Source organism: Dromaius novaehollandiae, chromosome 1, assembly GCF_036370855.1.
Source record: "Dromaius novaehollandiae isolate bDroNov1 chromosome 1, bDroNov1.hap1, whole genome shotgun sequence".
Classification (NCBI taxonomy): domain Eukaryota; kingdom Metazoa; phylum Chordata; class Aves; order Casuariiformes; family Dromaiidae; genus Dromaius; species Dromaius novaehollandiae.
In genome coordinates this window covers 57,001,136-57,015,095 of record NC_088098.1, presented here as the reverse complement: position 1 = coordinate 57,015,095, position 13,960 = coordinate 57,001,136, and the positions used below count along the sequence as shown (strand labels likewise).

The 13,960-nt window shown below is 51.8% G+C and overlaps 1 protein-coding gene across 1 annotated transcript in view; it reads left to right on the top strand.

The window, feature by feature from the left end:
• The first annotated feature begins 2,575 nt into the window (after nt 1-2,575).
• The window catches only part of RFX4 (regulatory factor X4), a 99,789-nt gene continuing 88,404 nt past the window's right edge, over nt 2,576-13,960 (top strand). The window contains exon 1 of the mRNA XM_026117885.2: nt 2,576-2,693. Within this exon, the coding sequence (XP_025973670.2) occupies nt 2,651-2,693 (43 nt within the window). The 5' untranslated portion in view covers nt 2,576-2,650. The remainder of the gene's footprint in view (nt 2,694-13,960) is intronic.

The following is a 13,960-nucleotide window of genomic DNA, read 5'->3' as shown; positions in this document are numbered from 1 at the left end:
CCCCCTCTAACGGCTCTCAACGCCTCCCCGCTAATGGTCCCCTTGCTCACGGCTCTCCTCAACGGCTTCCCGCTAACGGTCCCCTCGCTAACGGCTCTCCCCAACACCTCCCCCCTCTAACGGCTCTCCCCAACGCCTCCCTGCTAACGCTCCCCTCTCTAACGGCTCTCCCCAACGGCTCCCCTCTAACGGTCCCGTCTCTAACGGCTCTCCCCAACGCCTCCCCGCTAACGCTCCCCTCTCTAACGGCTCCGAGCCCGCACTGGAAGGCCCGGGCAACAGCGAGGCCGGGCCGCGCCGGGCAACGCCTGCACTGTGGCGGCAGCAGGGCGGCCCGGAGCGGGGCAGGTGCCCCGGGGAGGCCTAACGAGGGGCGGGGAGGTGCCGACGGGCAAGGCCAGGGCGGGCGGCGAGTTGACATTTGGCGGCTGCTGCGGGGAGCAGGCGGCCGGGAGCGGCGCGGCCTCCGCTGCCTGCTTCCCCCACCTGCGCACGAGCCGCAGACCGCGCCGTCGAGGGGACGAGCGGCGGCGGGACCCGCGCCTGCCTGTGCCCGCCCCGTCCGGGCCCCGTCCCGTCTCGTCCCGCCGAGAGCCCCGCCAGCCCGGCAGCGCACAGGTGCTCCGGGAGCGGATCGTGGGCAGCGGCTCGCCGGGGCGGACAGGGACACACCCGCAGGGCGAAATGCCACGGGCGGCATTTCCCCTGAGAGAGACGGAAGTTCCCCGTTGGTAATCGTGAAATAATACAGCTTGGCTTGGGAGGAGGTGTGTGAGGGGGAAATAACCAGTCTTATCCCGGAGCCCCCAGGGAGCGGCGGCTCTGCGGAGCGCTCGGCGACCTGCGCCTGCTCCTCTGGGCATGTTTTTGCAGCAGGCGACGCTGGGGCAGAGTTAGCAGGCCAATTCCTCCGCCTCCAACTGAAGTGCTTTTCAATCACCGCCTGCCGCGGACTCCGTTTTGCCACAGTCTTACGCCGGTATTATTTTTACCGGCCTCCTTTTCAGGCACACGGCGCTTCCCACGCCAAGACTTGAACTCCGCCGCGCTGTGCCGCCGCCCCCCGCCCGGCGCGGGGCCCTGCGCGCCGCCTCGTCTCGGCGGGAGCCGCGGGTGCGCGGAGCGCCCGGGCCGGCGGGGCGAGCGGCGGGGCCCGGCGCGGCGCTCCGCCGCCAGCGCCGCCGCCGCCTCTGCCCGCCCGCCCGGGGATGTGAATGCGCGGCGAAACGCTGGGTTTCCTGTTTAGCAACCTCGCCGCTTGTTTTGCTGTGTGTTTTTCTTTCTTTTCCCCAAAGAGGAGAGGGGAGGGGGGAGTCTGGGTGTTGGGAGGGGAGAGGGGGAGAAGAGTGGAAAACGTTGGCTCTGTCCATGGTCAAAGTAATTCAGCTATAATCCCCCTTTCTCTTCCTCTCCTGGAGCTCTATTCATATTCTAATCACAGCTTTTCCTTCCCTAAACCAGCCACTTTTATCAGAGCCCTAGCTTTGCACTTTTACTTCCACTTCCAGCACATACAACCGCTTGCAGAATAAGCAACTTTTTCTAGCCTCCGTTTTGCCCCCTCTTTCCCCCCCGCAACGTGCTAACCCTAAAAGAGATCCCCGCACCTTCGGTCTGAAGCTGGAAGAGCGCGTTAGTTTGAAACTACACACGTTTACTCTTCATTTCTCACGGCGATCAGGACATCCCCCCTCCCCTCACTTTCTCCGCGGCCCCATGCCCGGCTCTCCGGGCCAGGCGCTTCTCTTTCGCAGCCAGGCCGCCGGCGGGACGTGCCTTGCCCCGGCGAGGCACCGCTCCGCGCTCCGGGAAGCCCGCGGGAGTCTCCGCCGCCCGGCTCAAGACTCGGCACCGCTCGGCGAGACACTGGCAACTCCCCCCCCTTCCCTACCCACACACATCGCCCTTTTCCCCGATGAACTAAGCTTACAAGGTATCGGGGAAGCTGTGAGACTTCAAACGCCATGTGCCCGCGAAGGATCCCAACCCAGAGCCCACCGGGAGGAGGAGGGGAGCTGTGCGGAGCCGCACGCACAGCGAACAGCCCCAAAGAGCACAACCCCAAACCTAGCGCCTGTTTGAAGATCTAAGCCAATTTTGATCTCAGACTGTAATGAGCCAAAGACTTTGGGTGGGGGCTGGGGGAGGGAAGGGAGGAGTGGAAAGGCCGCTGGAACTTTAAATAAGAAAAACGTTTCTAATGCTCTAATAGAAGAGGGAAGTCGAAGTGTTGGGATTGCGTAGATCTAAGGCCCCCCTTTTTGGAGGAAAGCTTTTCTTATTCAAAACAGCATCACAATGGGCTTCACATTGAGCCTTGCCACATCCCCATCTGAGTAGCAGCCATTCATCAGGCTGGCTGGCCTATCAATGACATTTCTCCCATCAGGGCTTCTATAAAATGATGCTTTTTCCCATGAAACATCCGCAAACATTTTGACGGGTCTGGCTTTGCCCTGCTGGATTACTGAGTGTCCCTCTCTCCCGGGCGCGCTCGCTCCCCCACTATCTCTCTCCGACCTTCCTCCCCACCCCCTCACCGCCACCCTTCTCCCCCTCTCCCCCCGCTCCTTCCTCTGTGTGCATCTTTGAGATAGGGGCTCTCCAAACCCCGGGACCTTGGGGCTCCCGTCCTGTCCATGGGAAGAGCATGCATTGTGGGTTACTGGAGGAACCCGATATGGACTCCACAGGTAAGTTCCCTCCCGGAGGCAGCGGGCTCCTCTCGCAGACCGGGGGGGACTTTTCAACTTGACAGTGATGACGGGAGGCAGCACGGCTGCGGCTCTGCGAGCACACTAAGTTAGCAGGCTCGTAGGCAAATGAGCACAGGCGTGTGCGAGCAGAGCAGGGTGCGGGGGGGGGGGGGGGGGGGCGAAGCGGCCGGCGGGGGGGAGCTGCCGCTCCTGGGCTGCAGCCCTGAGGTTACACTTGCAGATGCGAGGGAGAAGAGGGGGTTTTTTTCTTTATTTCTTTTTTTTTTTCTTTTTCCCTCTGTAGGCTGCCGGCCGGCAAACTAATTTCCTCTCTGCTTCTAATTTTAGGCGCTCGCTTAGATTTGAGTGGAGCCTTTCAGAGGGGCGAGAAAACAAGGTTTATTGAGGGACGTGGTTGGTTAGTGCGAGCCCAGGACGGGGAGTCGACCTGTCCCACAGGCAGACCCGGGGCTGGGCAGCTTTGAAGGGCAGGAAGTTTGGGGCAGCTCAGGGCAGGTCTCCCCCCCCCCCGCCCCCGCCCCAAACGATGGTGCGGACGGTCCCGTACCCGGACGGGCGAAGGGCGGCTGCAACCCCTCAGCAGAGGTAGAGCAGCCCAGGCGGGAGGCGAGGGAGAGGGGCTCAGAGGAGGGGCCGCCCGCCCCGACGGCCGCCTCTGCCCGCGGCCCGGTTCCCCGCCCTGGGATGTCCGCCGGCGCTGCCGTCCGCGGCTGTCTGTCAGCCGGGAGCCTCGCGAAACCGCGGCCCCTTCTCTCCCGCTCCCCCCCTCTGATCGCCCACGGCCCCGGTTTCCAGCGCTAAGGGCGGGCGCCCCGTCCTCGGCGCGGCCCCCGGCTCGCCTGGCTGCAGCGGGGGGCGGGCGGCCGCCCCGATGACCTCCGCGATTTCGCTTTATTTTATTAGCACAGGAACCCTCCGCTCCCGCCCGGCCGCCCCGGCGCTTCCGAGGGGGACGGGCTGGGCCGCAGCCCCGCCGGCAGCCGCCGCCGCCCGCGCCCGGATCGGGCTCCGCGGCGCCTCCCCGACGGCCGCGGCCCGCCGCCCCCCCTGGCGCCCGCAGCGCCCTCGCGGCTCGCGCTGGGCTCCGAGGGCGCCGGGCCGCTGCAGCCCGCTGCGGCCGGGGAGCTCCGGCCTCGGGGCCGCTGCAGCCCCGCTTCGCCTCGCCGCCTCTCCCCGACGCCCCTCACGGCGGGCGGCCTGAAGGGCACCTCCCCGCCCCCGAGCAATTATTATTACTATTTTTTAATTTAAACATGTATTAAGAAACGAACAGGCTGCCGCTGCGCCTTAGCCGGGCTGCGCGGTCCCGGCGCAGAGGGCGAAGCGCAACAGCGGCGCTCGGCCCCTGGCAGGGGCGAAGCGAGTCCGTTTTGGGCCACGTTTGCAGCCGGGGCCGCGGGACGAAAACCGGGGGGTTTGTTGCGGGCAGAAAGCGCTCCGCGGGGAAGGAGTCGTTGTGCTTAAGTCATAGCTACGGGGGTGTAAAATAAAGTTGCCCTTCTTTGCACGAGCGCTGCTGAGACGGAGTTACGGCCACGGCTGGTCATTTCTCGTTCTCAGCAGTAAGCGGCCGTTAAGGAAAACAAAACAAAACAAAAAAACCCCAAATCCCCCAGATTTTTCTAGCCGCGAGTTCACAATAGTCCGTCCTCGGGCAGAGCCTCCATCCTACTCGTTCTTTGAATTCAGTATGGTTATAATAAATGGCAACATGATTGATTAAGATAATATTAATCAGAAAACACTTTAGTCTTGCTAAACAGATGGCAAGAAAAGTGGAGCTTTGCAGTTGTCTCATTCAGACACCTTAACCTCCCTTTCAGAGGACTTAATCCAATTAGCTTTTCTCCTGAGTTTCAGTTGTTATGTAAAGATCCTTTTGCATTGTGGAGAAATATGGCTTCATTGAAAAAAAAATCGGTCATGTTTTAATTTCTCCTTAACAGTTTTTCCCTAAAGCAGCGGGGTTAAAAAAAAAAAAAATCACCTACGGCTCTAATTTTAGGGCACGGGTATGACTGGGTTTATTTACCTCCACGCAGCAGTCCCGTGTGCTTTCGTTTAGTTTAGCTAATGTTCTGCTAGCCGAAAGAGCCACTGGGGAGTGGCCCAGAGGGATTGTCACCAAGCCTAGATCGATTCCTGGGTATTTGGGAGCATGAAAAAAAAAAGAAAAAAAAAGAAAAAAACCCTTCCTCTTGTAGCGCAACCTGCAGCCTCGCCCGGCGAAGAGAGGTTTCCAGGCTGCGGGCGGCGTAAAAGCGCTGCGGGCAAACGCAACAGGCGCCCCGGGCTCGGCGGGGCGGCCCTCGCCGTGCCCCGACGGCGGGGCTTTCCCCGGCGGCTCCGCGCACCCCCGCGGCCGGGCAGCGGGGGGGGCTTGCCCGCCGCCCCGTCCCCCTCGGCCCTTCGCTCTAGGTGCGCGGCGGGGTGGCTCCGGGCGGGCTCGGCCCGCGGCTGCCCCGGCTCCCAGGAGCGGGCCCCGCTCCGCCCCGGTCCCGACCGCCCGACGCCTCCGCGCCCGCGGGCCACCCCCCCGGGACCCCCCTTTCCTCCCCGGCTGAGCCCACTGGGCCCGCGGGGGGCAGCACCCGGGGAGCCCCGCCGGGGAGCGGGGGTTGCAGGAGACCTCAAGCCTTAAAACGACGTTTCCATAGCGGCAGCCCCCCCTAGTGACACCGCTAGGCGCTGCCGGGGAGGGCGGGGGGAGCCCCGGGGCGGCGGAGACTCCCCCCGACGGCGCCCCGGCTCGGGCTGCCGCGGCCCCGCCGCCCGCTCCGGGGCCCGGAGATGCGGCCCCGCCGGCGGTACCGGTGCGGGCCGGGGGCCACTTGGGGCCGAGGAGGCGCTTTGCGGGAGCGCGCTCTCCTGCCTGGCTCAGCAACCAGCCCTGGCGCTTTCGAAACCTCCACCAGTTTCGAAGCGCTGGATGGATGAGATGGGATGTGGAGCTGAGGCTTCAGGAGCTGATCCAAACCCCGTTAAAATCGACGAAAAGCCTTTCGGTGCTGTCAAGGACGTTTGAATTAGGCCCTTAAAGCAGTTTATGTGGACCGTGAAAAGCGGCTGCCACAGCCCGACATGAGCATGTAGTGGTGTCGGTCTGATTTTGGGCTGCGCTCTTACCAGCGCTGGGGTGTTGCTGCGGTAGCGGATGACCTTTTTTATATGCTTGCCGTTTATAAAGGATCTACCATATAAGCACAGATTGGAGAGAATTAATGGCTTTCATATCCTGGCTCAATTAGTGAAATTGCCAATATTGATAATAAATACTGGAATGCGAGTTGGCAAAGCACTTGTGACATTTCAGAGCACATGTATAACGCTGAGGGCGTGCAGTCTTAGATCTGGATTTTTCGATCCAAACGAGTGGTTTATTTTCTTGCTGAAAACTGTTTGCTTTGCTTGTGGTAACAGATTACTAACAGATAAAGAGGATGTTGCTGCTCCTTTTTTTTTCTTCCTGGCTCATCCTCGAGTAGAAATGTGATTTATGGTTCCAGTATTTGTATTTATAAAGGTTCTTACCTGTGGAGCAGCTAAGATGATCCCATGATCCTTTTGAATCTTAAATTTGATGTGATATGGTTAGGTGAAGGAAATACCACTGGTTCTGTATACAATTGAACCTTACTATCTACCTTACATGACTTAAAATGAAATTTCACACGTGAAAGAAATGGAACAACAACAACAACAACAAAACCCAAAACATTTTCTTTCCTGCTCACTGTGAAGTTGCTGTGGGCAATGATCGCGCCCTCGGGCCCAATCCTTGGCAGTCAAAGCTTGCTCTGTCTGCAGCGGGAACAGAACTGGGGTCTAAAAGCAAGTCCTAGCACTGAATCAGGTCTTTATTCCCGAGGGTTTATTTAGACATTGGTAAAATCGTCGGGGATTTTTTCAGAGGTTTGTGAGTTAGCCAGAATTAGCTTGAGCTAAGGAGTTCGTCTTCTAAGTTTGACCCAGAGAACGATTTTGTGATTTATTTGTCTGCTGCTGAATTAATTCTAAAATACTTGGCAAGGGGGAGGGGATTGTGGTAGTTTTTACTGCTCTGCAATCTGTTATTTACCTACAGTTAAGAAAGATCTTTAGATGCATGAAAAGGAAAAAGAACTAAAACAAGATTTTGCAATACGAACTATGAATATGAAGCTATTTCATTTATTTAAGTCACAGTTTAGGATTTACAATCCACAAGATTTTATCTGAGTAAAACACTCATTAAAGAAGGGATTCCAGATTCAGGCACATTAAACTTTTGTCCGTGAGACTGCAAAGCACCCTGTGGCCTCAGCTGGTCTGCCACAGCCACACCTTCACTGTAGTAAACTTCTATCGAGCAAAAGCTTTGCTGAGCACTTCTGAAAATTATAAAAGGAGACCATTTTGCGCTGAGACACTTGTGGTGGGAAGTTAGAGCTGTGCCGCATAAAGTAACTACTGCAGTGCCCTGGCATATAGCTCCGCGTTTCCGTCGGTGTCACTGGCTTGTCTGATTTTAGAAAATAACGTTGTTTTCAACCACTAGTGCGGGGAGTGTGTAGGCGAAGCTTAGGGTATCCATAAAACCTGCAGCATCTCAGAATGGGTACCTTTGCATTTTTTAGCTTAATTTGCAAGTGTTTTAAAAGTTAGAACAGCCATACGGGGGTTCATCTCCTCGGATGCTATTTCCATATGTAGGATTCTGTCATAGCAAAATAACAATGAAGTACTAGGATCACTGAAATCCGTGCGGTGACCAAACCTCCTCAGACGAAGACTTTTGAAGAGGTGGCCTTAAATACAGCTGGGGCTTGATGGTTTGTAACAATGCCCTTAGAGCAGCGGTGGGCTGTCATGTAACTAATATAAATATAAGGTCATCCTTTGGGAATGTGACATTAGGGTCCAAATAATTAGCTCACAATTCCATGGGCACTGAAGTTGGCGAATTTTCTGCGTTCGCCCGCTTGCCTGTTTCCCCGCATCTGTGCTGGATTTTCTATTTGTTTCATTGTGTCGGAAAATGAATACCCCATCAGATCCGACCCTGCTGGAGCCCAGCACCCTGGCGGCCAGGGGAATTTGATTGCTAACATTCTGGTTAGGAAGATGGATAGCATAAAGGATGTTTGCTGGCTGAGCGATCCTATAGATAGCAAGAGTAGGAAGGAAGAGTATCTGGTGATGATTAAGCTAATGGAGGTCTTTGTAGTTTTTTTTTTCATTATGTCTTTATTAAAAATGTGTTTACACACATCTTTCCGTTCCTGTGGAATTGTACATATGTGTCGGAGAGTTTCTGGGATGGTGTAAAACTGTAATACAATTTGCTGTTAGAAAAGGGTCCTGATCCTGCAATTTTTATTCCACAAGGGAAACACCTGTTGAAGTCAGTGTGTGTGTGTGTGTGTGTGTGTGTGTGTGTGTGTGTCAAAAAGAGCAGGTGTATCGGGTTAGCTCATAATGATCTCCCTTAATGGTTGTGAATGTGTTATAACTTAATTGCGTCTGTTTTACATGCGCAACTAGCAGTCCTGCCTTGTTTTCCTTCGCATTTATTTTCTCCCAAGAGATTGGCAGAAGAGGCAGTTTATTAGATATAAAACACTAGCCAGCGTTACAGTGAAATGTGGTGAAATGCTTTCAGGTTAGGGACAGGGTCCTTCTAGATTACTGCAAGAGCCACGTTTCAAGTCTGTGATGATAAATGACTGGTTGGGAGCAGTATAAACTTGAGATCAGGAAAAGGGGAGAGGGTTAAACAGAGCCTTGGCTCCCACTGCCTCCAGTAATGAAGAAAAAGCTAATTTGCAGCTTAAATTGCCTGAAGACTGAAATGCAGGGCTCAGCGCTGTCTCACTTCCTTCACTTCAACTACAGCGAAGCACTTTGTTTTCTGCTGTTGGAAAGTGAACTCAATTTCTCTAAAATAGAATTTGTTACAGGAACCAAGCAGTCAATTCACAGCTGTGAATGATGGGTTCACAATTAATTAGCAGCTTATCCTGAGCATTTTTTGCATGGGATCCCAAATCTTATGGTAATAGGGAACAATACATTTTCGATAGCTAGAACATTCTCCGAATGAGCAATTCTCTGAAACGTAGAGCACTGCGAATTAGAGGCATTAATTCCAGAGCAGCAAGCTGGGGATGTAACTGGGATTTGTAGGTTTTCTAGGCTTTCGGTGGTCTAATTCTGTGGTCACCATCCTGGCAAAACTCCTCTTGGAGCTTTGGGTGCTCATGAACCCTATGGTTCAAACACTTTTGAAACACAAAATCCTATTCTCTAGGGATTTTGATTCACTTGCTGAGGTTATATCCAGAAAAAAGGAGATTTGCCTGGGAACAAGGACTGCAGGATTAAAGTGTTAGAAATTATTGCTGTTTTTAGAGTACTGTTGCTAGATGCGAAAGGATTTGTTGTTGTTCACCTGTACTTTCTTGTTTTTTTAAATTTCCACTGCTTAGAGTAATACTAACAGATTTTCTTTATCCTATTTTCTTCAGGACAGCCATTTTCATTGCGTTGGCAAGGCTTGGGGCAAGGCTTGTAAACACATTAAGTTCGGTAGAACTTTTGGTATGAAAAATGCCTGACATGCCTGAAAGTTTACAAATGAGTCCCCTAAGTTGACCAAACACTGTAATGATCATTTTCTCCATAACAAGCATGAGCTTTCTGTTCTTGTATACATCTGTAAAGTCAGATCTAGCTTGTGCTAAACTTGTAAAGCAATAACCAAACAGAAATGCAGTGGCAAGGAAAATTAAAATGCGGTGGAAAAAGCCAAGTTTAGGGGTAAATATTGATACCACTAAGTGCAGTGGTAGAAGGATTAACTAGATTTATAGAATCCTGTTACTAGCTACACTATTTCAGAAGTGCTAAAAAAACCCTTTTTCCTACTGGGGATGAAAGTAAGCTGCTTCAGCTGCGGAAAGGCAGCATGGAGGGAGAGTGCGATACACTGGTGAGATCCTACCAGCTCAGCATCCTGTACTGGGAGGAACCACCCGTATCATGGTGTCTGGTCTCCGTGGTCCTGGTGATGTGCACCTCATTTGAAAGGTTCTGCAGAACATCCTTTCCCCATAACCCATAACACTTCCCAGCACCCTATAATAAATGTGCAATCTTCTGCAAAAGACCAAAAGCTACCATGTGCTGGAGGAGAAGAGCAGGAAAGTCTGTCGGTTTTGCTAATGTTGTAGGTTCTTGCAGAACCAGGTCATTTGTTGAATAAAATTACGAGATGGTCATAGGAAGTAGACCCAATCCTGTCCTTCTAAGAAAAGAAAAAAAAATTCTGAACAGTCTGGCAAGTGTGATTCCCACCTCATTCCAGATCTGACATTCAGTTTAACGCTGAACATGTGGCAGGATGTCCTAATGAAGCAAATGAGTATTTCATGCTATTAACTTTTACAACATACCCTGTAGATACCTTGCTCCTAGCTGTGGCCACCTCCAGTGCTCAGAGGAAAGCAAAATCCCTCCCATATCTCCACTCCTGGCAAAACCTAACAAGGGGAGACAGAAGTTGGTTCCTGGCTGGTCTCTAAGTGACAGTGACCTGATACTTCATGAAAATATGATGCAAACAAAGGTGGAAACAGTGGCCTTTCCACAAGTGCTGCACGTCAAGGCACAGGCACAGGCACATGGTTGTACCTGCTCACTTGGTGGGTATTGCCCAGGTCCATCAACTCACGTCGTGGCTGGAGGGAGCCTCTCCTACCCTCCGCACGGCACTTTGGCTCCCGGTCCCCACATGCCAGACCTGGCCGAGCAGTGAGGCAGGGATTTGTTGGCTAACCCGCTTGGCACACCAGGGTCAGTGGGAGAGAAGCCATGCGCAGTGCTGTGTGTGTGAGACGGAGATCCCGCAGGGGACAGACATGAAACGAGAGCCAAAGCTGCAATTCTCACCCTCAGTATGACCGGTCTGCACCATGCGTCTTGCTTTCAGGAAGGGCTGCTTCTCAGGGTCTAGGGTGGAAACAGACTCTGCTTTCATAGCAAGGAAAATATGGCCTTGTGAGAAGCTGTGTTCAAATGGCATGTTTGCTAAATGGCATGTTGTGTCAGCACGCTGGCCCGTAACCCAACTGGGCCTCCTGGGCACTTGCTGTGCAACACGTAACGCAGTCGCTCAGGGGAGGAGAGCTTAAAAGAGCCTGCTGAGGTCTGCTGCAGAACAAGGCAGCTGCTAGGTGAGATTTAGTCTGCGCCTCGTGCAGGTCTGCAACAGGAGACCCGGCAGGGTGCTCGGCCCCTTTATAAACTGGGCCCTCTGTTTTCCTTTTCTCACGCGAGGTGGTAATAACAGATCCCACTGGGCTGGTTGACTGTCCAGCGCAGGTTTCCCAAAGTTGGAGCTAACATTCCTCTCCTAAATACAGCGTCACAGGGACAATACTTGCGCAGGGGCCCCTCTAATACAAACATTTTTTTAAAATGAGTTGTGGTAGGGGCAGCAAATGGCCTCCATTGAAAGCAGGGGGGGAGAGCTAGGAGGGGGGAACTGCATTTACACAGCATTTTAATCACATGGATGGAGCAGCATGTTCACCTCTCCTCCTTGCTGGGTCATTTCCACTTTGAGCTCTGCAAACAGACCATCTATTGAGCAGTTAGTATTTGGTGCTGAATATTCAATACTAGACTCCTGTTTTGGTAAGTCTTAGGCAAGGAAAAAAAAAAGAAGAAGGAGGAAAGAAGACTCCTCTTTTTTTCGCAAGTTCCCTCCCTGAGTTTGCTTAGCACATTGTTCAGAGGAGACTGGAGGCTTCTCAGAAAAGCCAGGCTCGTACTTTTAAAAGCACTGGTCTACTTCCATACTACTTTCTAAGGGGAGGGAAGAGGCAGCATGGAAGGAACTAAAGTCACACAGGGTTTGTGAGTCTGTAAGTCTAGGCACATTAGGTGTGGGTGAAGAGTTTCTTAGATGCACATTTATGTCGTAAGCTTAACAATATGAAATGCTTGCTTGGTATACACAGATTAGCTCTGTGAGGTACCAGTCTTTACGGGAGTACGCTATGATGCTTTATTAATGCCCTCGCTGCTAATCTTGGTGTGCAGATGTTCTCTGGGCGCATTTTGAAAGCCGAAAGAAGCAGTGTTCTTTATTTGTTTCTGTCTACCTAGTGCCATATTTGCCCACAAAATGGTTGTGAGTAACGTAATGGCTGCACCCTTTGACAGTAGTGAGCAACTTACCACTGCTAGATTTGGAATAGATGTGCATAACATGAGGAAAAATGGTCACTGTTCCAGTAAACATAGTATCTCTTTCCTTTGATTCACACTACTCTTAAACCAAGTGATTCTGCTTCTTTCTCACTGCTACAACTGCATCCTAACACCAGATTGCATGTTATGTGTCTGTCTGTCTTTTTCTCTCATTCTCTCAGTCTATCTGGCTGGGAGCTGTTTCTGATGAGAAAGATTTACCATGGTTCCATTACTCATGGAGTTGTCCTCTTTTCTCCGTATTTTTTAAATATCTCTCTACAGTTACTATCTGTCACCCTTTTGTTTCCCCTTCCTTTTCCATCTCCTTTCCAACCATCAGCCTTTTGCCTCTTCTATCCCCTCCCCGAGCCCCACAGACAGTGTTTCTTGCATCTCCCACCCATGTCTCACATCTTTTTGTTTTGTCATCTTTGTGGGGCTGTCTTACTGATGCGCTACCATTTCTGTGCCAAATTGGCTTGTCTACTGGATTCATCAGCTCCTGTAGCAGAGAGGGAAGCATTTCATGGGCTCTTGATGCAAATCCTGTGTCTTGTTGAGTCACAGGCTTCCCATGCAGCCAGATGACCCTAGCCTTGTGTGCTGGTGAAGCAGAGCTGAATGAAGGTTTTCAGGACTCGCTGTCTTCTCACGCGCACTGGTGAGCTGAGGGGCTGTAGTGGCACCAGCGAATGTTTAACCCAAGCAGAAACTGGCCCCTGCCATAGGGCAGGAGCATAAGAGACATTGTGGCAGGCACACAGAAGTGAAGGCCCTTATGAAGACCTCTTATGAGCTCTCTGGTGTGCTTCACATTAATGGTATAGCATAAAAAGTCAATGAAACCTGGGGAAAAATGTGCATCAAGAGATTTTGGGCTTTATTCTGGGAAAGAACAGGACTGGCAGTAATGAAGGAGCACTTTTACATTTTCTTGGACGGAAATATTGCAGAGAAATCAGGGAGAGTGATGGTATCCACATTGCTTCCTGCAGCAGACCCTTGATGGACTGAAGATGTATAATATATCATGTTGTGGAAGCAAAAAGATACAGCATGCTGTATGCAGAGTTGGTGCTTGGAAAGCATGCAACAAGTGTGATCATCCTGTTGATGAAAAGATTGGCTATATATTGCCTAGCCATGTAAGTTAAGTGGTCTGGGAAAGCTGAACTGGTCAGATTCTGGTGTCACTTAGGCCACTAGCTTGAATGATCGCAGGGGAAAGTGAGGAAATGTCACTGGACTGAAACTGGACCCAGTGAGGTTTTCCTCGCCGTTACATGAAAAATGGCCTTCATGTGGCAAAAAACAGTGGCTATTTACTGGGCTGGTGAAAATTACTCTTCAAAGTAAAATGATCGATAGCATCTGTTTGTGACTGGGAGATGGAATGGGCTATTCCCAATTAACATGCACACTGAGTTGAAAATATGATAGCAATATGATATGTGATTACAAAAAAGGGAACAGACAGCATGTGAGAAGTCCTGTCTGATGTAGCTTAGACTTTGCTCTAAATGCCAGAAGCAATATGCAGAAGAATCTTGTATTCTAAAATTCCTGATTGTGCTTGATCTACATGTGGAATGCAGCTTTTTAATGGAGAATATTCTGTCTTGTTCACAGCGCGCTTCTAAAGTCTATCAATCACATTTATCTGAGCTTTTACATAGTACATAGAGTAACAAGACAAATTGCAGTTTCCTTCCCAAGGATTTTAGATGAGTTAAAAGATGTTGAGCCATGATGCTTTTTGCTACAACAGTTTAAACACAGCATGCCAATCTTTTAATATATCTTCTCAAATGGGTTGGCAGAAAAATCAGTACTAGAAGCAAAGACCTGGCTAAACAAAACAAAAGAGCTCCTGCAAATTCATGAGAGTCATTCTTTGCATTCTTACGATATCACAGCAAATCTCACGATGCTTCACCAGAATCATCAGCCCAGGCAAAAGGACAAAAGCCTTCCTGCCAACATCTAGTAAGTGGCCCGGACCAATG